This window comes from Carcharhinus amblyrhynchos, chromosome 3 (genome assembly GCF_965287045.1).
Source record: "Carcharhinus amblyrhynchos chromosome 3, sCarAmb.v2.hapA, whole genome shotgun sequence".
Taxonomy (NCBI): Eukaryota; Metazoa; Chordata; class Chondrichthyes; order Carcharhiniformes; family Carcharhinidae; genus Carcharhinus; species Carcharhinus amblyrhynchos.
This window is the reverse complement of record NC_137326.1, coordinates 50,856,696-50,881,609: the sequence shown is the minus strand read 5'-3', so window position 1 is coordinate 50,881,609 and position 24,914 is coordinate 50,856,696. Positions and strand designations below refer to the sequence as shown.

At 42.6% G+C, this 24,914-nt stretch overlaps 2 protein-coding genes across 4 annotated transcripts in view; one reads left to right on the top strand and one right to left on the bottom strand.

The window, feature by feature from the left end:
* LOC145339469 (acylamino-acid-releasing enzyme-like) overlaps positions 1-20,570 on the bottom strand; it is a 62,272-nt gene extending 41,702 nt beyond the window's left edge. Inside the window, exons 1-5 of one of the 2 annotated variants that reach the window (XM_080183941.1) lie at positions 20,514-20,570; positions 15,910-16,039; positions 8,232-8,358; positions 6,307-6,397; positions 1,961-2,036 (exon numbers count right to left, since the gene is read on the bottom strand). In XM_080183941.1, coding sequence (XP_080040067.1) covers positions 1,961-2,036; positions 6,307-6,397; positions 8,232-8,358; positions 15,910-16,039; positions 20,514-20,549 — 460 coding nt within the window. In that variant the 5' untranslated portion in view covers positions 20,550-20,570. The remainder of the gene's footprint in view (positions 1-1,960; positions 2,037-6,306; positions 6,398-8,231; positions 8,359-15,909; positions 16,040-20,513) is intronic. The other variant, XM_080183948.1, reaches the window with a different exon arrangement.
* Positions 20,571-20,835: 265 nt separating this feature from the next.
* LOC145339452 (acylamino-acid-releasing enzyme-like) overlaps positions 20,836-24,914 on the top strand; it is a 70,004-nt gene continuing 65,925 nt past the window's right edge. The window contains exon 1 of one of the 2 annotated variants that reach the window (XM_080183932.1): positions 20,836-20,906. In XM_080183932.1, the coding sequence (XP_080040058.1) occupies positions 20,895-20,906 (12 nt within the window). In that variant the 5' untranslated portion in view covers positions 20,836-20,894. Of the gene's footprint in view, positions 20,907-22,801; positions 22,841-24,914 lie in introns of those variants that run through there. The other variant, XM_080183925.1, reaches the window with a different exon arrangement.

Below are 24,914 nucleotides of genomic sequence, written 5' to 3'. Positions count from 1 at the left end.
AGCAAATTTCGACACCATACACTCGGTTCCCTCCTCCAGATCATCTATATAAATGGTAAATAGCTGAGGCCCCAGCACCGACCCCTGAGGCACTCCACTAGTCACCAACCGCCAATCCGAATAGCACCCATTGACCCCCACTCTCTGCCTCCTTTTTGACAACCAGTCCTCTATCCACGCTAACACCCTACCCCCAACTCCATGTCCCCTGACCTTCTGCAATAACCTCTTGTGAGGTACCTTGTCAAACGCCTTCTGAAAATCAAGACCGACCACATCCACCGGCTCTCCTCTATCCACCGCCCTAGACACATCCTCATAGAACTCCAGTAAATTTGTCAGACACGACTTCCCCTTAACGAAACCGTGCTGCGTCTGCTCTATCAAGCAATTCCCCTCAAGATGCCTCGCTACTTCCTCCTTGATGACGGATTCTAACATTTTACCTACAACAGACGTTAAACTAACCGGCCTATAATTCCTTGCCTTTTGCCTGGCACCCTTCTTAAACAACGGCGTAACATTAGCCGCTTTCCAATCTTCCGGCACTTCCCCGGAATCCAGCGATGTCTGGAAAGTAAGTTGACTTTGATTGGTAAAGGCATTGCCATAGAGGTGAACCAGGGAATAACTGTCTCTCAAGGTTTTGTTTAATTAGAAAAGGTACAAAGTAGCCCATCTTCACTGGTCAATAAACATATTGGGATTCTTACAGTTCCACGAGTTATAAGATTGGCTTTATCAGCATTATTGTATGTAGGGGCTGAACTATTTGCTCTGCACAAGCTTTCTATGGGATAATGATCAGCTCATTGCTAGATATATATCATGCAACTCACGAATAGGCCTAGGCCACCACATTCATTCCTGAAAGACGCCCAGTCTGCCTCTGCTTACTCTGGAAGTGGGAGTTATCTCAGAAATTTGAGCTACAAATGTTGGTACTGGACAGAGCGTGGATAGAGGATTGACTGTCAAATAGGAGGCAGGGAGTGGGGGTCAATGGGTCCTATTCGGATTGGCGGTTGGTGACTAGTGGAGTGCCCCAGGGGTCGGTGCTGGGGCCTCAGCTATTCACCATTTATATAGATGATCTGGAGGAGGGAACCGAGTGTATGGTGTCGAAATTTGCTGATGACACCAAGATTGGTGGAACGGCAAATTGTGCGGAGGGTGTGGAGAGTCTGCAGAAGGATCTAGATAGGCTGGGCGAATGGGCCAGGAACTGGCAAATGGAATTTAACGTTGGCAAATGTGAGGTTGTCCACTTTGGTGGGAATAATGGTAGGAAGGACTATTACTTACGTGGCGGAAAACTGCAGCATGCGACGGTGCAGAGGGACCTCGGAGTCCTTGTGCATGAGTCGCAAAAACCCAGCCTGCAGGTGCAGCAGGTGGTCAGGAAGGCGAATGGGATTGAATATAAAAGTAGGGAGGTCTTGCTGCAGCTGTACAGGGCACTGGTGAGGCCGCAGCTGGAGTACCGTGCAGTTTTGGTCGCTGCACTTACGCAAGGATATTTTGGCCTTGGAGGGAGTGCAGAGGAGGTTTACTAGGCTGAGGGGGTTGAACTCTGAGGAGAGGCTGAATAAACTAGGCAGATTTGGTGTACCAAATTGACACTATTCTCCCCTGAATCTGGCTACATCAGGGGTTCCACTCACATACACACAGGGCGGGGTAGGTGTGGGAAGATGTGGCCGAAGGGCCTGTTTCCCATGCTGGGATGTTCTTTGTTCTTTGAACTCCTCTTGTAGCCACCAAGATCACAAAGAGAGTGGTTTAATCTCAGACTGTTGCCAGCAGAGGGATTGCGTTGTTAGCAAGGGAGCGGCATTTGGAGTGAGGACCAAAAAACAGCGGCTTCAGTCTCCCAACATTTAACCTGAAGAAATTTATGCTTAGCACTGTGTAACTCACATATCCTGCAAAGTCTAGAGATGATTGAGTAAACACGTACCATCTTCATATACCTTGCCATGCTTGTCAAGTGCTGTTAAGTTTATGCTCCTTTCCTTTGAGGTTTTGCTCCAGATCTGTGGGTAAGGGCAATCAATCCACAGCAAGAGTATTAACACTAGTAGTGACGATATTATGCATGGGATATTATAATTAAATAATTGTACATTCTATTTTTAACTGCTTGGAAACTGGTTCCAACGTTAAGTCACATGATTGAAAGCTCCTATGTTGTCCAGGCAACAATGAAGATATGTAAGTAACAATGAATTACCTTACATTTGTACTTCAAAAGTAATGTGGCAACCCATCTGTATGCAGCAAGGTTCCACAAAAAAGCAATGAGAAAAATTACTGATCTGTTTAATGTCATTACTGGAAAGATGAAGATTGGTAAGGGCAACAGGAACACTCTCCCTCTCTTCCTAAAGTGCCTTGAGACCTTAAATATGCACCCAAGAGGGCAGGTTTAACATCTCATCCAGAATTCTGCAGCTTCAACCACGGCTGAGATTCGCTGGTCCCAACTCATTGAGTGGAGTTTTGGCTGAGTGCCAACTTCTCCGTTCTTGCTGGCAATAGTAGTGGAGCATTCGAGAATGGAGAATTATGGCCAACATCTCCTGGAGTGCAGTTCTTTATACTGTACTCAAATATCAGCTTAGATGGAGCTCTCAAATCCCTGGAATAGAGCTGGAAGAGTGCAAACACTGTACAAGATGACTCTTTGGGGAAAAAAAATCAGTGGCTTTTAGCAGTGGGCCTGGGGCGGCTGGGAAGCCAGAAAATGGGAGGAAATTCCTGTTGAGCTGACATTCTGGGCTCCATGGGATTTTGATGGAGAACTGTGAATAAGAGGAATGCTAATCTGTCTGACAGGTAACCAATCAAGATCCTTAAGGGCCTATTTAGGGCATGCAACGGACACCAACTGGATTTTAGTCCAATGCATAGGGTGTCTACTGCGTCAGGAGGTTATCCATAACGTCCTAGTGGCCCTGCAGCAGCTGGGCAAGCAGACCAGTTGGAAGCCTCCACTTTGAGAACTGGCCATAACTGCAGCAGTGCCCCTAATTGTGGGGATCTTCCTTTTTGACTCTAAAGACCCTACCTGGTTTTGTGAATTATCTGATCCGTGGGCAGTGACTGGGAATGGAGCCACCCTTACATTATGTGTAGCATCCATCTCTGATGGCATCAAGGCTTATAGCAGACCTTAGATCATGTGCATTGTTCTGAATTTAACATTAACACTATGCAAAATGTGGTGGGATTCCTACATATGCTCTAAGTGAACAAACCTGTCTCCTTCAGGTTTGTTTGTTAAGGTGCGAGTTACACAAAGTAGAACATACAAGTTGCCTGACTTCAAGACATCTAGTCCTCTGGCTACACTGATTTTATTTTGCCTTTCAGGTTTCTAAGATTTAAGGGCACCTGACAACAGGCTTAAAGCTACAGAAAAATCCATAATTGTTGCTTTGACTTGCCTGATTAGAGCTCATCTTTTTTTTTTACTTAAACAATCAAACTTGGGTCCATATTGTTATAAATCAAGGTAACGTTGATCAAGTTTAAGGACCCAAGTATGCAGTCGCTGCTGGGATCTGAAATGCTTTTTAGCAGCTTTTAATTAGTTTTTGTTTCCTGCAACTTACACATATGCACGGTGCAAATCTACAGTTATAGTCAGTGGGAGGAGACTTTAGGGAAGTATGAATACTAGCATAGGCTTTGGGCTTAGTGGCTTGTTTTTGTACTGTCAATTCTATGAAACACACTTTTATACATTTTGTCAATATTCTCTCCTCTTCTTTGAGTGCATTCAGTTACACGAGTGCTGGATGTGCTGTGAAACTTAGCCAGATAATCAATCTTCATGTGACAGTGAAAATTGGAGGGCTATTCAGGCACTGTGGCATCACAGCTAATCCAAGACTGCTTTCCTGAAGCACCCCATATGTGCTCATTTTAGTGGAAAGTTTTGAATATATCCAGTGTGGCAACACTGGCTGCCTTTACACTTTCCTAGCTCAGGACATTCAGATCAAGTGATGCCAAACTAAAACAGATAGATAAAATAAAGATAGAGATCAGCCAGGATCTTACTGAATACCCAAACAGGCTCAAGGGGCTGAGTATCCTATGAATATTCCTACGTTTCTCTCAGTAATATCTCAGGTTACTGTGGGAGGTGAGGGAAGTGATTGCAGAGTCCCTGGCGATGATCTTTGCCTTGTCGATGGAGACGGGAGAGGTTCCGGAGGATTGCGGATGTGGTTCCTATTTTCAAGAAAGGGAACAGGGATAGCCCGGGAAATTACTGACTGGTGAGTCTGACCTCAGTGGTTGGTAAATTGATGGAGAGGATTCTGAGGGACAGGATTTATGAGCATTTAGAGAAGTTTAGTATGATCAGAAATAGTCAGCACGGCTTTATCAAGGGCAGGTCGTGCCTTATGAGCCTAGGTGAGTTCTTTGAAAATGTGACTGAACACATTGACAAAGGAAGAGCAGTGGACGTGGTTTACATGGACTTCAGCAAGGCGTTTGATAAGGTCCCCCATGCAAGACTTCTTGAGAAAGTGAGAGGGCATGGGATCCAAGGGGCTTTGGCCTCGTGGATCCAGAACTGGCTTGCCTGCAGAAGGCAGGGTGGTTGTGGATGGGTCTTTTTCTGCATGGAGGTCAGTCACCAGTGGAGTGCCCCAGGGATTTGTTCTAGGACCCTTGCTGTTTGTCATTTTCATAAATGACCTGGATGAGAAAGTGGAGGGATGGGTTAGTAAATTCGCTAACGACACGAAAGTTGGTGGTGTTGTGGATAGTCTGGAGGGATGTCAGAAATTGCAGTGTGACATAGATAGGATGCAAGACTGGGTGGAGAAGTGGCAGATGGACTTCAACGCGGATAAACGTGTATTCATCCATTTTGGCAGGTCCAGTGGGATGAAGGAGTACGATATCAAGAGTAAGAGTCTTAGCAGTGTTGAGGAGCAGAAGGACCTTGGGGACCGGGTCCATAGGACTCTTAAATCGGCCTCGCAGGTGGAGGACGCGGTCAAGAAGGCGTATGGTATACTGGCCTTCATTAATCGAGGGATTGAGTTTAGGAGTCGGGAGGTAATGCTGCAACTTTATAGGACCCTTGTCAGACCCCACTTGGAGTACTGTGTGCAGTTCTGGTCGCCTCACTACAGGAAGGATGGGGAAGCTATTGGGAGGGTGCAGAGGAGATTTACAAAGATGTTGCCTGGATTGGGAGGCATGCCTTATGAAGATAGGTTGAGGGAGCTAGGTCTCTTCTCCTTGGAGAGATGAAGGTTGAGAGGCGACCTGATAGAGGTTTATAAAATGTTGAAAGGTATAGATAGGGTGGATTCTCAGACGCTATTTCCCAGGGCCGAAATGGTCGCTACGAGAGGACACAAGTTTAAGGTGCTGCGGGACAGGTACAGAGGAGATGTCAGGGGTAAGTTTTTCACTCAGAGGGTGGTGAGTGAGTGGAATCGGCTGCCATCGGTGGTGGTAGAGGCTAACTCACTGGGGTCTTTTAAAAGACTTCTGGATGAGTACATGGGATTTAATGGGATTGGGAGTTATAGATAGATCTATGACCTGGTAGGTATGGATATGATCGGCGCAACTTGTGGGCCAAAGGGCCTGTATGTGCTGTAGTGTTCTATGTTCTACATACAGCTTGTTAAAGTGCAACCTCTTTATATATTTAATCATCTCTGATTGGCACCGGGTTACAGTTTACAACTATTTAGCAGTATCTACCATAAGAAACACATTTAATAAGCAAATACAACCTCTTTAAGATCTAATTATTTTGTGTTCTTAATCCCCTCTAAATGTTGCAGGATTACAGCTTCCATTATGATTTGCAAGTATTATTCAATAATAATAGTACTACTTAAACACATATCACAGCAAATCACATTAGCACCAATGCAGCTACTAGAAATGATGAGGGTTGTGCTTCCACTATTCCAGGAAGTCAAAAAACCATCATGTTTCAAACATCAGTCGATGGTTCCTAATGGAGCATATCCTTACGGACCACTTGTATAAATTGAGACATTCCCAGTTGCTTTCAAGGAGTTGATGTTGAATCTGGAAAAATTAGCACACATTAAATTCCAGTGCTTAATCTCGGAGCCATCTTCAGTTTTAATTAGTTTTTTTAGGAATGTTGTGGGGTGAGGGGAAGAAAATATTCCATAATTTTTCATCTTTTCTGCTTACTCCACCCAGTACCACGGTACATTCTAGTAACTAATGCACACACACACATACACACACAGTTTCTTTCCTTAACTATGGCACACTAGCCTTAGGTACCTCCAGATATTGCTGTTCCTCCCCCTTGTTGTTGATATGCTTCCTGAGGACAGATTTCAAAGTGCCAGAGGGTGAATCCCTACTCAGCAATCTGTGGGTCGAAGTTCAGAACAAAATGATGTTAGACCCAACACACAGGACATTAAAAACTCTAAGGGGAGAAAAGAGCTGATGTTTTGAGTCCAGATGACCATTTGTCAGAAGGTATCAAAAGCAGGACCTTGGTTTTCTATCTGGCTCAGTTCGATGGTCATAGAAACTTACAACAAAGAAATCTGTTTGACCCATGATCTTAGAAAGAGCCATCATAGTTAGTTGCACATTATCCCTTCGTAATCCTGTAAGTTTGTCATTCCTAAGTAACTGTTCAACTGCCTTTTAAAATTATTTATGGAATCAGCTTCCACCACCTTTTTAGGGAGATCTTTCCAGATCCTACTGAGAAAAATCAGATTCCAAACACTGGTCTATATTGCATCAGTTGATATCAACCAGCATGTAATAGATACCACAGCTTCCCAGATAAAATACAAGAGTTGAACTTGTCAAAGCTAGCGCTTAAATCAATCATAAAATTCTTACAGTGCAGAAGGTGGCCATTCAGCCAATTGAGTCTGCACCGACTCTCCAACAGAGTATTCCTCCCAGGCCTTTTCCCCGCTAATCCCCCTAACCTACACTACTCTAAGGGACAATTTACCATGACCATTCGATCTAACATGCACATCTTTGGACTGTGGTAGGAAACCAGAGCACCTGGAGGAAACCCACGAAGACAAGGGGAGAATGTGTAAACTCCACACAGGCAATCACCCAAGGCTGGATTTTAACCAGGCCCCTGTGTCGTGAGGCTAACCACTACATCGCTCCATAATTCAAATTTCACCATCTGCCATGGTGGGATTCGAGCCCCAGTTGCCACAGCTTTTGCTTGGGCCTTTGGTGTTCTAGCCCAGTGATAGTGTCAGAATCTGACATCACCACCATCCCCAGTGATCACGAGTTTTGCTGAAAGAAGTGACATACTATCAAAGCTCATCAGGACAGCTACACAAGATAAGCAAATAGTAAAGAGAACATCAATTTACACTGCATAGAGACAGTGCTGACTGGTTGGCAAGCAGCATTGCCATGGAGAAGGCAGCAGAGAACAGTTAGATGCTTAACCTTTGTTTCAAATTTCAAACAGACTGATTGGTCAGGGCACCGCTTTGGGGAATGAACTAGAGAACGGCAATCCCTCAAACTTTTGTTTACTTGGAAAAGATACAAAGTCTGGAAATGCTCCTTATGTCTATAAAGGACAGGGCCATGTGTGTGAATATATGTTGAATCTAGCATGCATAAAAGAGCCAATTTAAGATTATCAGCCCAACTGATAATCTTAAATTGGTTTTCAGCATTACAGCGCGATCAGTATTGTTGAGCAACTTGCATCAATTTAAGATGACCTGTCAGGCAAGTCGTATGGCTCATACATGCATGTTAGAAGCCACATATATTAATATACAAAGCCATCTTTTGCAGTTGGAAGGAGCACATCCATGCATGATGTCTTTTCCAACTAAGCAAAAGCTTGGGGCCATTACCTGGTTCATTCCTCAGGGCAGTGCCTTGACCAGGGTTGGCCTGCTTGGTTTAAGTTTGAAATAAAAGCTTTCATGTTAACTGTTCTCTGCTTCATTTCCCATTGCTTTGCTTCTGCCAATCAGAATTGCCAACCAATCTGCAAATTCTTCCCATGCAATATAAATTGTTGATCTTTTTACTGTTGGTTTATCTTATGTAGTTGTCCTGGTGAGTGCACGACAAAAGCTTTGATAGTATGTCTCTTTTTTTCAGCAATACTCAAGTTCTGTACCACTAAACAACTATTTGTCAATGACCTCTGAATTTGTACATAGCATTGCTCTAGTTATACTCACATGCCCTGCAATTCCGTGCATTTTCCTGAAGGGCAAGTGTGCACAACATAATTTTCATCACAGAATACAATGTACTCTCGGCTGAACTTCACCCACTCAGCTCGCTCCAGATCTCTCTGGGCCCATTCTGAAAGAGAAACTAACCATCAGTTGTGATCCATGTGTGACATGAAGCAACAGACAAATTCTCAACAAACCCCTGAGTACTTCCAGTAGTGGAAAAATACCTCTGGTTACTATTTGTCGTGATACTAGATGTGTTAAGCACCAAAGAACGAATCAATAATTTAGCCCTTAATGCTGCCCTGCCATTCAACGAGACAATGACTGATCTGTGGCCAACTCCTAACTGCCTTTCTCCTGATCTCCCTTTGCACCTTTTAATAACAAAGTTATCAATCTCAAATTTTAAATTTACAAATGATCTAGAATCAATTTGCAGTTCAAAATTTACATGTAGGAGTGTTTCTTAAATTCACTCCTGAAATGTCTAACTCTTTAGGTATAGATAAAGTAGATGTGAAGCGGATGCTTCCTGTTGTGGGGCATTCTGGACGAAAGGTCATAGACTTAGAATAAGGGATAGCAAATTTAAAACGGAGCTGAGGAGAAACTACTTCTCCCAAAGGGTTATGAATCTGTGAAATTCAGTACCCAAAAGTGCGATGGATGTTGGGACAGTGAGTAAATTTGAGGAGTTAGACAGATTTTTAATTGGTAATGGGTTGAAGGGTTGAGGAGTATATCAGCTATGATCGAATGGCAGCATAGGCTCAATGGGCCAAATGGCCTAATTCTGCTCCTATATCTTATCAACTTTAGTTTGTGTGATCTCTCTTCAGAATTTATTGATTACAGTCACAGTATCATTCTGGTCAAGCCTTTGCTGTCTTTCTTCTAAAATATCATTCCTAAGGTGTGGTGCCCAAAACTGCTCACAAATCTCTAGGTGTTGTCTAACATAAGAAATAGGAGCAGGAGTAGGCCATCTAGCCCCTCAAGCCTGCCCCGCCATTCAATAAGATCATGGCTGATCTGTCGTGGCTCAGTTCCACATTCCCGCCCTCTCCCCATAACCCTTAATCCCCTTGCCTATCAAAAACCTATCAACCCGCGTCTTAAAAATATTGAGCGAGGCAGCCTCCACCACTTCAACGGGCAGAGAATTCCAGAGATTCACCACCCTTTGAGTGAAGAAGTTCCTCCTCAACTCCGTTCTAAACCGCCCCCCCTTTATCCTGAGGCTGTGCCCTCCAGTCCTACTGTCCTTTCTGAGCAGGAAGAGCCTCTCCACCTCTATCTTATCCATCCCATTCAACATCTTGTACGTCTCAATGAGATCTCCCCTCATTCTTCTAAACTCTAGTGAGTACAAGCCTAGTTTATTGAGCCTCTCCTCATAGTTCAACCCCCTCAACTCCAGAATCAGCCTAGTAAACCTCCTCTGCACTCCCTCCAAAGCCAAAATATCCTTGCGTAAGTGCGGTGACCAAAACTGCACACAGTACTCCAGCTGTGGCCTCACCAGTGCCCTGTACAGCTGCAGCAAGACCTCCCTACTTTTATATTCAATCCCCCTCGCTATGAAGGCCAGCATCCCATTCGCCTTCCTAACCACCTGCTGCACCTGCAGGCTGGGTTTTTGCGACTCATGCACAAGGACCCCGAGGTCCCTCTGCACCGTCGCCTGCTGCAGTTTTTCACCAAGTAAGTTATAGTCCTTCCTACCATTATTCCTACCAAAGTGGACAACCTCACATTTGCCAACATTAAATTCCATTTGCCAGTTCCTGGCCCATTCGCCCAGCCTATCTAGATCCTTCTGCAGACTCTCCACACCCTCCGCACAATTTGCCGTTCCACCAATCTTGGTGTCATCAGCAAATTTCGACACCATACACTCGGTTCCCTCCTCCAGATCATCTATATAAATGGTGAATAGCTGAGGCCCCAGCACCGACCCCTGGGGCACTCCACTAGTCACCAACCGCCAATCCGAATAGGACCCATTGACCCCCACTCTCTGCCTCCTATTTGACAGCCAATCCTCTAACCACGCTAACACCCTACCCCAACTCCATGCCCCCTGACCTTCTGCAATAATCTCTTGTGAAGCACCTTGTCAAACGCCTTCTGAAAATCAAGAAAGACCACATCCACCGGCTCTCCTCTATCCACCACCCTAGACACATCCTCATAGAACTCCAGGGCTTTGTACAGCTGAAGCATGACTATTACTCCCTTGCATTCTCACCCTCTTGATATAAAGGTAGCATTCCTTTTAGATCATCTGCACCTGTTCATGACATTCTAATACTCTGTACTCCCAAATCTATTTGAACCTCCATTGTTTCAAGTTTTTGCACCATTTAGATAGAGTCCACTTTGATCTGTTTTCAGTCCAAAATAGAAAACCTTACTGCCTATACTGAAATGTATTTCCCAGTCTTGCCCATTCATTTAATCTTGCAGAATCTCTCAGTTTATGCCTTTACATACATTGTTACAACATTGGCAAATTTGGATATGAGGCTTTCTATCCCATTATTGAAATAGTTAATAAATATGGTGTATAATTGAAATCCATTTCAGATCCTTATGGACGGCATAGTCACATTGCACCAATTAAGAGCACCGGGCTGTTATCCCTACCCTGTTTCCTGCCATTCAGCCAATTTGCTTACCAGGTCCTAAATTACATGAGTTTCCACTTTAAGTAACAGTTTGTTATGAGAGATATTAAGTTCACACATTACATATTATGTAATACCCACAGACATTTCCCTTCCACTACTTTAGTCACCTCTTTCGAACACCTCTTGCTTATGCTCTGTCATTTTACCCATTAAAAATATTTCCCTCAATGTATTGAAGTCTGCTTTATCTAAGCCTAGAATCATAGCAGCTGTTTTTCATTTGAACTTTTCAAATGCCACATTGAATTTGATCATTTGACAACTACAATTCAGTAAATGTTTGCATACCATTAGACTGTTAACTGAATCTGCCTCATTGCTGAATCTAATCTGACATGTCCCCTTGTTGTTTCCAGGACATATTGTTGCAGGAAGTTGTTCCAGACACATTCAAGAAATGCACTATATTTCTGACATGTGCTGGTCTGCTTTTCCCAGTGTATAGGAAAGTTAAAATCCCTCATTAAAACCATTCTGCTTTTACTGCATGCTTGCCTAATCTATGCATCCTATCATTTCACATCTGTAGTAAGGAGGCCTAAACACAATTTACACAATAGTCTTAAATCTTTTTCTATTTCTTAATTCCTCACGAATGCCTAGTCTTGAATATAATTAGTTATATTCATTTTTAAAAGAACAAAAAAAGAACAAAAGAACAAAATCAGCCCGGGAAACAGGCCCTTCGGCCCAACGAGCCCGCACCGCCATCTCAACACCACCAGTCCACCTCTCTACCCATGACCCCTATCTAACGTTTTATGGCCATCCAGATTGAGGGAAACTGATTTAGGGACAATTTATTCCTGCCAATCAGCCTAACAGCACATCTTTCGGGTGTGGGAGGAAACCGGAGCACCCGGAGAAAACCCACGCAAGAGAACGGGGAGAACGCGCAAACTCCCACAGACACTGGCCCAAATCCATGTGTCTGCACAGCAATCAGCGATAGTCACTGAGCTGTCGTCTTGCCCAGTATCTTGTCCAGTTTAGGCACACACTAATGACATGAAGCACTAGGCCAATCTCAAACAACCAAGAGCAGCCCTAGTACAACCCATCGCCTGTACGCCCCTCGTTGGACACGAGGTGGACCAACTTAAAACCTGTGAATTTTTAATCACTAACACTACTTCTCTCCCGCTACCATTTTCCCATTCTCCCATTCTTTTGTGCAAATCTTATTACATGCTATATCCAGTTCCCAATAACAAAAATATGCTTATGGTTTAGTTTTACACAGAGGGCAGAGAAATTACTTCCCCATTATTCTGAAACATTGACTTAAGACAGCATTTGCAACTTGCTTCCACTATCTTCTAGTCAAAGGCTACCTGTTTGCTAAATTCAGTTACTACTTCATACTCTTCCACATACAGTTTTTGTCAACATTTCAATTCAAATTGACTGAAGGAATTGGTAAAAAATGGTAAATAAAAAACCATCCTGGACATGAGAACATACAGTGGAAGCTGGAATTTTGAAATATAAACAGAAAATGCCAGAAGTAATTGGGTCATGTTGCATCTGAGGAGAGAAAAAGAAATTCACCATTTTACATCAATGACCTTCTATCATAAGTGGAAAAGTACAGGTGTCGAGAAACGGGGGAATGGGGAAAGAACAAAGATGAAAGTTGGCTGTAGGATGGAAGGCAGGAAAGATTAAACAACAAAAAGATGATGGTGCAAAGCAAAATGGATGGTAATGGGACAAATATACTAAAAAAAAAGCTGGGTCTCTAGGAGATGTACGTGGGAACAGCAGACTCATTAGGAACTGTACAAAAAGTGATTCTGATCTGGAATTGTTAAACTCCATGGTGAATGCAGAATGTTGCACAGTGCCTGACTGAAAGATGAGATGCAGATCTTCAAGCTTCCTTTGAGTTACATTGGAACAGAATATGAGGTTATGGTCAGAAAGAGTGGTGTGGAGAATTAAATTAGCAGGCCACCAGAAATTCTGAGGCAAACTTGTGGACTAAACAAAGGTGCTCTGCAAAACAGTTACTCAAACTCTGCTTGGCCACCCCAGTGTAAAGAGGAATACATTGAAGAGTGATTAGAGAATATTAAATTGAAAGAAGTGCAAGTAAATCATTGTTTCACCTGGAAATAGTGTTTGAGGCCTCAGATGCACTTACACAAGGTGCTGTGGGAAGGGGATAGAGTGGGAGAAGGTGTCGTCAAGGTAATTGTGGGAATCAGCTTATATTGGACGTTGGTCAATAACTTATCCCTTGGATCAGACATGGAGAAATTGAGGAAAGAAGGAAGGAATCAGAAATGTACCACGTGATGGTGAGAGATAGTGAAAATTGAAAGCAAAACTGATGACATTTTATTGTTCACGGCGAGAGGGAAAATAACATTGATACAGTCATGAAAGAGCTGGTAAAAGAGAAGGGAGATGATCCATGTAGGCCTGTAGCAAAGAATATTCCACACATCCCACCAAAAAATATGCACAGCTGGGATCTGTAAGGGTTACCACAGTAGTACCTTTTATTTTGAAGTAATTAAGCAGAGACAAAGAAGAAGTTATTCAATGTGAAAATAAGGTAATTGAGTTGGAGGATGGGAACTTGTTTTGCATTCAAAGAAGGAGTAGAGGGCCCATCATGGGTAGTGTTAAACTCAGAGGTCGTACATCCATGGTGAAAAGGAGATGGTTAAGGCGAGGAAACTGGAAACAGGTGAAGTGTAGGAAAACATCGGAAGAGTTGTGGATGCAAGTGGAATAAAACTGGACAATGTGAGCAAAAATAGGGTTGAACTGGAAAATTCAGTTTTACGAGATTAGAACAGGCTGAAATGATCAGCCGGCATGGTAGCACAGTGGTTAGCATTGCTGCCTCACGGTGCCAGGGACTTGGGTTTGATTCCTGGCTTGGGTCACCACCTGTGTGGAACGTGCACATTCTCCCCGTACTTACGTGGATTCCCTTCGAGTGCTCCGGTTTTCTCTCTCAGTCTGAAAGACAAACTGGTTAGGTGCATTGGTCGTGCTAGATTCTCCCTCAGCATACCCAAACAGGTGCCGGTGTGTGGTGACAGTGGGATTTTCGCAGTAACTTAATTGCAGTGTTAATGTCAGCCTTTAAACTTTACCAGGGCTTATGGAAGTGCACTATGCAGGATCTATGAAATTGGAGGCTGTCCAGGGACCCTCTGCAAGAGATGAGATCTGTGATAGGCTGTGAAATTATGGATTGATGTTCAGTGATTATAGTCGACAAGGAGGCAGCAGTTGGTTTGCCAAATAACACCCCCACCCTTATCTGCAAGTTTAGTGACAATGACCTGACAGAATGAAATGCTGCAAACTCAGTGGGAATTACGTGTGTGTGAGTGAGCGGAGCAGAAAAACTTGCAAGAGCAGTGAAAAGATCTAAAAGAAAATCAGAGGAAGGAACCCAATTGGAACAAAAATTCTGGAGGAGGGAAAAGTAACTTACTGTGCAGGAAGGAGGTGTACTGGCCAAAGAAGTGAACGCAGTGGCAAAAATGTGGAAGAAGAATTAGAGTCACATAGCTCGAAGTTCATTGAGACAACAGCAAAGAGGATGAAGTTGACGTCTTTGCTATTGCACTTCACGAGTTCAACAATTTCTGATTATAACCACTAGCCTCATCATTCCAGAGAGCAACTCATGGTAATGATGCTGCTATTTCCATTAAAACCTCCTATCAGCATGTCCTTTTGTCATATAATCATTTCTGCCTTCCACCCCACCACAGGCCTTTTCTTTAACTTATCCTTGTTCCACATTGCCCTGCCTCGCTTCTTTCTTGAAACCATTGAACCTCTTAACTTTATACACTTCTGAAGACACATAAACTCTATTTCTCTTTCACAGATGATTCCTGACCTGTAGACTTTTTCTAGTATTTTCTATTCTTACACCACCTTGGAAACTGTTGGGTATCACAATGAAGTAAAACAGGGTTTTTTGGTAACAAGACTAACCATTTTGTATTAAATTCAAAACTGAGACCAAATCGTTATGAAATGCACTGGCATTGCTTTGTGGTAGTAAAACTGCACCACACTTATTTTCTTTTCATTCAATGCCCTTTAATTTTCTTTGATATTACTAACTAAGGTTTTATCTTACTACAAAAGAACCCTTTACAGGAGTCCGTCTGAGATAATAAATGTTTTTGAATGCATTATTCCCATTTCACTTAACTTCAAAATCTGAAGAAATTGATAACAATGTCTGTAAGTAACCACATACTAACACAAAACCCAGATAACTATTACTGTATTTATAAGATCTCCATACAAGCGCAAAATAAGCGTATCTCGGTGGCAAATAAAGAAACTAGATGTGATCAAGATACATTAGTTAGGGCACATAAGATAATTCAGTTGCTTTATTTTCTTTTCAAATGCAAACATTTAGTTTGAAAATTCAAAGCTTAAACAATTATTATAATGAGTTGTGGATGCTCCAATCGTACGTTTTCCATATGTTAATAATAGAGAAGACTTTTAAAAAATTCTTGTTGGGATAGAGGTGACATGGGAAAGGCCCATTCTTAGTTCCAGTACAGTAGGAGGCAATTATAAAATGTGGAAATGGAAATACATATAACTCAGAGCAAGGATGTCTGATTCCATGTCTTAAGGACAATGATGATCACACAGGTTTTTAATTCAGCATTTTTCACGGTTAGTCTTCCGAGGCTAGTCGATAAACTATTAGGTCCATTAACTCTAACTTTACAACATGGCATGTTACAATATTATCTAGTATCATAACCATTCTGCTGTATTATAGTTCAATGCTATTAGCACTCAGCTTCCCATTGTTGTTACTCAACAGAATCTGTCTAAAAACAATAGAAGCATTTTATGACTTGCAAGACTTATTTCTGAGAGTAGGGATGATACCATAATTACAGAAGGTACAATCCGGTCAACATATATACCTAGACGCTTCCTCTTTTAGGATCGGACAATCATTGTTATACCTGAGTAGATGGTGCGGTATTTCTCCCCGCGCTTCAAAGTAACCTGTGGTCCAATCCAGCTTTTCAGTGGGTTTGGGAATTTGCTGATTTCTCTGTAGATCCCAGCAATCTCTTCTGAATCAGTTACCATCTCCAATAAAAAAAGCAAAGCAGCTTATTTAGCAAGTCAGTTGACATATCTGCACTTAGTACTGACCATTACAAAGGCTACAATTTGAATCCTACTTCAGATCCTAATTCAGAAATTGTCATGTTCCTACTTAGAAACAGTTTTTTATATCTGCAAAACTCAATATTTCAGATTTAAGGATTGTTTGTACAATATCAACTTGGCACACAGTAGCCAACGTGACTTCTGAAGGGGAAGATTTTGCTTTATTTTTATTCTCTTTTTTTCAGGTGGTAATATACAAAATGAACTGTGCCCTGTTTGGATCTCAGAAAAGGCTTCGACAAAGTTACTCATGAAAGACTGCTGCATAATCTCAGAACAATGGAAATTTAAGGTAAAATCTAGAAATAGATAAACTGTTGGAAAGGAAAAAAGTAAGAGGTACTTCTTAAGGGAATGATCAGAACAAAGAAAAGACTCTGGATTATTTTAGTGTTCTGTTCTAGGACCTCTGATATTTCTAATTTACATCAGTGACCCAAAGATGTGCCGGGTAGGTTGATTGGTTATGCTAAATTGCCCTTAGTGTCAGGGAGATTATCAAGGTGAGGTATGGGGATAGGACCTGGGCGAATTGATAGTTGCCGTTGCAGGCTTGATGGGCCAAATGGCCTCTTTCTGCACTGTAGGGTTTCTATGATTCTTCCATGATTCCATGACCCAAACTCAGAATGCAGTGATTAAATCTGATGATAATAGCAAGAATTTGTTGTGCACAGGATAACAAACTGGTCATTGAGTTTGTGTCAGGGAAAAAGTGAGTTGGGCTTCTAGAATGGGCCTCCTCAACCTGTAAATGGACAGAATAGGTACAGGTGAAATGTATTACAGGTTTAAACTACTACATCTACATTCTGTAATAAAGGACAGGCGATACCACTTAGCATGGCTATGTCTGTACACTTTGTAATATATATAAATGACTTGAAGGAAAATGTAACTGGTTTGATTACTAAGTTTGCAGACGACATGATGACTGTTGGATTTACAGATAGCGATGAGGACCATCAGAGGATACAGCAGGATATAGATCGGTTGGAGGCTTGGGCGAAGAGATGGCAGCTGGAGTTTAATCCTGAGAAATGTGAGGTAATGCATTTTGGAAGGTCTAATATAAATAGGAAATATACAGTAAATGGCAGAACCCTTAAGAGTATTGATAGGCAGAAGGATCTGGGTGTATAAGTACACAGGTTACTGAAAGTGGCCATGCAGGAGGAGAAGGTAGTCAAGGTGGCATAGGACATGTTTGCTTTCATTGGCCGGAGCACTGAGTTTAAAAATTGGAAGTCATGTTGCAGCTTTATAAAACCTTAGTTAGGCCGCATTTGGAATATAGTGTTCAATGCTGGTCGCTACACTACCAGAAGGATTTGGAGGCTCTGGAGAGGGTACAGAAAAGATTTACCAGGATGTTGCCTGGCATGAAGGGCTTTAGCTATGAGGAGATATTGGAGAAACTTGGTTTATTCTCACTGGAACGACGGAGGTCGAGGGATAACCTGATAGAAGTCTACAAGATTATGAGGGGCATGGACGGAGTGGATAGTCAGAAGCTTTATCCCAGGGTGGAAGAGTCAATTAATAAGAGACATAAGTTTAAGGTGCAATGGGCAAGGTTTAAAGGAGATGTACAAGACAAGTTTGTTTTTACACAGAGGGCGGTGGGTGCCTGGAACTCGCTGCCAGGGCAGGAAGTGGAATTCACTATAGTGAATTTTAAGGGGCATCTGGACAAATACATGAATAGGATGGGAATAGAGGGATATGGTCCTAGGAAGGGTAGTTCAGTTTTAGTTCAGTCGGGCGGCATAGTCGGTACAGGGTTGGAGGGCCGAAGGGCCTATCTCTGTGCTGTAATTTTCTTTGTTCTTTATTCTAATAATGAAACCTTGAACAGAGATGACTGCAAAAGAGGCCATCTGTCACCTACAAATTTAGCCATTTTGTACTGAGCTGAGCTTATTTATGTAAATTATAGATTAGTACAGTTCCTAGCATGGAGATAATCCATAGTAATTCTTATGCTCTTACAGAAGCATACAAGTTTTAGAGACTATAAGATTAGAGCATGACTTTGAAGGGAACCAAAAGGATAAGCACAGGACAGGGAGATATTCATTCAAGCCAGGTAAGGGCAAATTTAGGACAGATGTCAAAAAGGTTTTCTTGACCCAAGAATAGCTAGCACTTAGAACAGACCTACAAAAATAATAAAGAAAATAGCTTATAACTACTTAAATGTCAGTCAGGTGTGGTTGTTTAGAGGGAGGCAGTGGCAAAGTAGGAAGGTCACTAGTAATCCGGAGACCAAGGTTAATAAGGTGGGAACAGGGATGCAAATCTCACCACAGCAGTCAGTGAAATTTAAATCAATAAATCTGGAATATAAAGCTAGTCTCAATAATGGTGACCATGAAACTTTATCATCAATTGTTGTAAAAGCCCACCTGGTTCATTAATGCCTTCAGGGAAGGAAATCTGCCTTCCTTACCTGGTCTGGCCTACATGTAAATTCAAAACCACAGCAATGTGGTTGACATTGAACTATGCTCTGTAATGGGCTAGCAAGCCATTCAGTTCAAAGGCAATTAGGGATGGGTAACAAATGCTGGCCTTGCCAGCAACATTCAGATCCCACGAAAGAATAAAGAAATAAAATAAGTAGGACTGTGTTAGTTAAATAAATTAAGCCAGGCTAAAATACATTCTCTATCTGCATTACTTTTGTGATGTTAAGGAAGGTTTTCAGACCAACCAACCCATCTGTGTTTAGCAGGAGACTCACCTGCAAGAGCTTTCCTAACCCACCAATCTCAGTTATATTTGAGATGTGTCAGTTAGTCTCAGTATTTCTGTTGCATTCTTTCCATCATTATGACATGGCAGATTGTAAATGCCAAACTGCCCAAATCCTAAAGGGAAACTCGAAACAATTGCCAAATTTTTTTTTGTAATTTGCAAATTGAGGAGAAGTTTTGAAATCAGGAAATGATGCCCCTGACTACTTGAAATGATTTTATAAAGCAGACTTTTTTTAAGAAGCAAAAGCAAAATTACACAAACAATACTTTACAACAGTTCCAAAAGATGCAGCTTGTTAGAATGAATGTCAACTACAGCCTATAATTCTTATTTAGGATTGGTCATCAAAGCTGGGAGATTTCACATGAATAACCAAGTAACAACTTTTCCACATTTTGAATGCACTCTAAAATTCTGAACAACACACTAATCCAAGTGATTTAAGACAAAATGAAACATTCACGTCTAGAATCCCTATTAGCAACCTGCAAACTATTATATTTCACCAATGCCTAATTTTACAATTCATCTCAGTTTCTCATAATACAGCAGTTCAACACTTCAAATGGATATTTTTACAGCAAAGGACAAATACCTCAGAACAAAAGATTAATTCTTCAAACAGGTCTTCCAGTTTATTTGTAAAACATTATTTACCCAGCATTATTGTCACTTGTAATGTTAACCGATAAAGCTTAAGCAACCAGAATAGCAGAACGTAAAGGAAGGAGAAGGACACCACTTAAACTGCTCAGGACCAACTATCATTAAACATAGTGGGTAAAAAAAAACTGGAAGCCTCTAAAATGAGAGGCGTTTGGACATGACAAAAATAAGGTTTTAAAAGCATGTAAACAATAAAGAGGTATCTGATTTAAATACAGCTCCTTTAAATCAGATGCAGGGAAAGTACAGATAGTTCATATCACTTTTGTAGTGATGATGAAATACTTCAAGAAGTATCACAGAGTCGAAGTGTTTGGTCAAGTGTCAACATAAACTGATTTGTTAGGGCAGAACCAGTCTTCGATAACGACCAGTGCTTAGGAAACGTCACATAAGTTTTCGATAAAGAAAATGACAGATTTGCATTTATATGGCACTTTTCACAACCACCAGATGTCTCAAATCACGTTAAGTAGTTCTGAAGTGTTGCAATACAGGGCACACAATAGCCACTTTGCATACCATAAGCTCCCACAGAAACAGACACCTGGAAAAGACCAGATGACCTGTTGTTTTGTGGTAAATATAGAAAATGCCTCATAACCTTAGCAGATCTGATGGAGGTTAAATAAATATTGATCAGGGCACAAGGGATATTTCCCTTGCCCTTCGTTGAAATAATGGTGCCACAGAATGTTTTACACCTGTCCCGAATAGGCAGGTGGGGCCTGAGTTTAGCAACTCATTTGAAAGATTCCCTCAAGTCTTGCCTTGACTTTAGTGCTGAAGCCCTGGAATGGGACCTCAACTCCAAGAACTTTTGTGATTCGGATCAACCGAGCCACGGATAGCTGAAACCCGGGAACGTTCACTGGAAAGTTATCCTGCGGCCATGGGAGGGGGAAACGAGTAAACTCTGACAACTCCTCTCCCGTCTCTCAGCGCACCCACACGCACTTACTGAACTCGGAGTAGAGCAACAACCGGCGCAACTCATTACAACCCTCCACACGCACTGCGGCTGCGCCAGCCCGTGACGGCCCAACTAGGAAACGCTTGCGTGGCGCTAAGGATTGGACTCTCCCACTAAGGGCGGGGGGTGACTGATTCTGCAAAGATGATGTTTCGACATACCACGTTTAACAACAGCATTCAAAATTAATTAGAACACAACATCATCATTATCAGTTAAATAAGTAGTCCATGTGAAATATTTGTTGAAATATGGGTTTTTTAAAAATTATAATTTATCTTCTCTCCTCCCTCTCTACAGTTTATTGGTAAATCATGACTCTTCCTGGGGGTGGGGGAAGCTCCGGGCCGATCAGTAACCATAGAAACCATGGCCCCGGAGGTAAGAGAGAGGTCGCGGCGTGTTTTGTGCTGGGAGCAGTGGTTCTTTCAGTGCGCTGTCTTTGAGATCTGCAGTAAAAAGTCTGACAACACCAGGTTTTAGTCCAACCTATTTATTTGATAATATACTCACAAGCTTTCGGGGTTAGTCCCTTCGTCAGGTGAATGGAGAGTTCTGGCCTCAGACAGAGCATATAAAGCACAGACAGTTTACAGATTCTAAACTGTGTTTACGCCAGTCCAACGCCGGCATACCCACATCATGACTACTTTGAGATCTGCAGCAGCACTCTCGTCCCCTCTAGCCCAGAGCGAGGCCGGAGGCGCCTTTTAATTCTCTGCCTTTTGGAACATGCCCGGCGGCTGTGAGGTTGCTGCCTCCGCCCCCACTTCTCCAGGGAAGGAGGTGGTATGGTGCCCGCTCCACAGCGGGTGGGGAGTGCGGTCTGGACCCCACTCTCTCACCATTGCTTGTAGTCTGGGGAAAAAAGGGGAAACTCGCTTTAGTAGTACCACTTGTTAGCTCCCGTTTCAGCCAACAACCGCCTGGACCTGGTGCTTTCGAAGCAAGATGATTTGAACATTATCTCATTGCGATATGAGGGACCTACAGTGTGCCCAGTTCAGCCTGCGTTAAAACATTGACTACTTTGATTTGATGTATTATTATTGCATTAACATACAATGAAAAGTATTCTTTCAATTTATATTATGTTTGCGACGTCCAGAAGTCGTGAAAGGCCTTGTATAAATGCAAGTTTTTTGTTCTTGGTTACTTTCTGGGAGCTTGTTCCACAGTAGAGTAAATCCAGCAGCAAAACTGTTGTGTTTTGGCTGAAGTTGTTTTACATACTTGTTAGAGTGAGTAATGGGCTGGTACAAAGTAGTTGTCAGCCGTCCTTCGGTGTGGACCAGTTTTTTTTGATCCCTGAGTGCTGTTGCTCCTTCCTTTGTTTCTTCTTTAAATACTGTTCATCTGAAATATGTTACTCTTTGAGAAAAAGCTCCATACCTGAAACAGGACTTGTGATAGCATGATGAGTCCTTGATCTGAGCATTTTGTTTGTTTTATGTTTGTTTGATTTTTCAGTATCTGATGTTGTGTTTTAGTCATGTATTTATTCTACTATGCATCTCACACTTTTTCAGTTAATTTGAGGTTTGAACATTGCTGTCTATTCCTAATTGCCCTACTATCAATTCTCACCCATGTCCAGTGCATATTGAAAACCCTTAATGATTTTTTCTGCTCAAGACTTTTGAGGGTAAACTTTGGATTCTTCAGTGCATTGTGTTAATTTGAGGCACAAAATTAAATGAATTCAATGGAATGACTAAATGGTTAATGAGCAGCCCTTTCCATTGTGCTATCTATTGGCAGCAGTTCTAAGCAAATCCTAGAATTTGCAGCATAGAAAGGGATCATTTAGCCAATCTTACTGGCAGCATAAATCTTTTTGCAGACTAACCTCACTTTTCAATCCTTAGTCTGCAGCTTGGAAGTTGTGACACTTCACTTGCACGCTTTATAAATGCCATAAGGGTTTCTGCTTCTGTCACCCTTTCATTGAGTTCCAGATCATCCTCATCTGAGTGGAAATAGTTTTCCTCCATTCTTTTCTAATCTTCATAGCCATTATTTAAAATTTGTGCTCCCTCGTTTATTGACCTTTTGGCGAAGCCAGATAGGTTCTTCCTATCCACTGTACTGGGCCCCTTTTATAATTTTTTTTTTGCACCTCAGTTAAATCATCCCATCATAGCCCTTCTGTTTAATTGAAAGCAATCCCCATGTATCCAATTCTTCATAATATTTTTCAGTTTGGGTGACATCCTCGTAAATGTCCTCCATACTGTCTCTTGTGTAATGGCATCTTCCTTGTAATGCAGCGACCAGTATTGAACATGATGTGGATTTGCCGGTGTTGGACTGGGGTAGGCACAATAAGTACTTTCTCAACAGCAAGTTAAAGTCCAACTGTTTATTTTGTAGCAAGAGCTTTTGGAGTGTTGCTCCTTAATCAGATGAGTGAAGAGTTCAATTCACAAACAGGACATATATAGACACAAACTCAGTTACAAGATAATGATTGGAATGCAAGACTTAACAGGGAATCACGTGTTTACAGATGCTGACAATGTGAATGGAGAGAGGGTTAAGCACAGATTAGAGGGGTGAATTGTCTCAAGCCAGGACAGCTAATGAGATTTTGCAAACCCAGGCAAGTCATGGGGGTTACAGAGAGTGTGACATGAACCCAAGATCCCAGTTGAGGCTGTCGTCATGTGTGCAGAACTTGGCTATCAGTTTCTGCTCAGCGATTTTGCATTGTCATGTATCGTGAAGGCTGCCTTGGAGAACGCTTACCTGAACATCAGAGGCTGAACGCCTGACAGGAAGGGAACACTCCTGCCTGGTGATTGTTGAACGGTGTCCATTCATCCGTTGTTGTAGCGTCTGCGTGGTCTCCCCAGTGTACCATGCCTCGGGATGTTCTTTCCTGTAGCATGTCAGGTAGACGATGTTGGCCGAATCACAAGAGTGTGTACCATGTATCTGGTGGATGGTGTTCTCATATGAGATGATGGTGTCCATGTCGATGATCCGGCACGCCATGCAGAGGGTGCTGTGGCAGCGTTGTGTGATGTCATGGTTCTGAAGGCTGGGTAGTTTGCTGCGTTCAATAGTCTGTTTGAGGTTGTGTGGTTGTTTGAAGGCAAGTAGTGGAAGTGTGGGGATGGCCTTGGCGAGATGTTCGTCTTCACCGATGACATGTTGAAGGCTCAGGAGAAGGTGTTGTAGCTTCTCTGCTCTGAGGAAGTACTGGACAATAAAGGGTACTCTGTCTGCCGTGTCCCATGTTTGTCTTCTGAGGAGGTTGGTGCGGTTTTTCACTGTGGCGTGTCAGAACTGTCGATTGATAAGTTGAGCGCCATATCCTGTTCTCACGAGGGCACTTTCAGTGTCTATTGCAATCCTCCTCATCTGAGGATCCATTCCTCAGGAACCTAAAGATGTTTCCATCGTACACCTCTACGAGAGGAAGGGCAATTGGCAAGTATGCGACAACCACTGAGGAATCTCCCTGCTTGCCATTACAAAAAAAACCCTCACGTCCTGCTAAATTGTCTGGTCACTCATCTGGAGCTGGGCCTGCTTCCAGAGTCACAGTGTGGCTTCCGCAAAGGTCATGGGACTACTGACATGATTTTTGCTGTCCGTCAACTTCAGGAGAAGTGTCAGGAGCAGAATCATGAGCTTTACACAACCTTTTTTGACCTCGCGAAAGCCTTCGACACTAAGCCAATGAGGCCTGTGGACGATCATGTCAAAGTTCGGCTGCCCCCCCCCAAATTCATTCAGATGGTACGACAGTTCCATGATGGCCAGAGTACTGGATGGTGGAGAATCCTCTGACGCATTCCCAGTCACCAATGGCATCAAACAGGGCTGTGTGCTTGCACCCACACTGTTCAGCATGATGCTGAATGATGCCTTCCAGGACAGTGTTGCTGGAATCAGCCTCAAGTGCAGAGTGGATGGGAAGCTTTTCAACCTGAGGAGACTTCAAGCTATTACCAAAGTGGAAGAGACTGTTCTGAGAGATTTCCTCTTTGCCAATGACTGTGCCCTGTATGCTGGCTCAGAGCCAGAGACGCAAGTCAGTGTGGACAAATTTTCCACAGCTTGTGACAACTTTGGATTCACCATCAACATTTAAAAAGACCAAAGTCATGCACCAGCCTGCTCCTCATGCACTGTACACAGAACCCATAATCACAAAGGGCAGAAACTACAGGCAGCGGACCAGTTAACTTATCTTGGCAGCACCCTCTCCCAAGCAGTGACTATTGCTGCAGAGGTTAACTGTAAAATAGCAAAGGCAAGTTCTGCTTTTGTTAAACTGTGCTCCACTGTATGGGAACATCAAGGAATCAGCCCAGCAACAAAACTGAAAGTCTACAGCGCCGTGATACTCACTACCCTCCTGTCCACCTGTGAAATGTG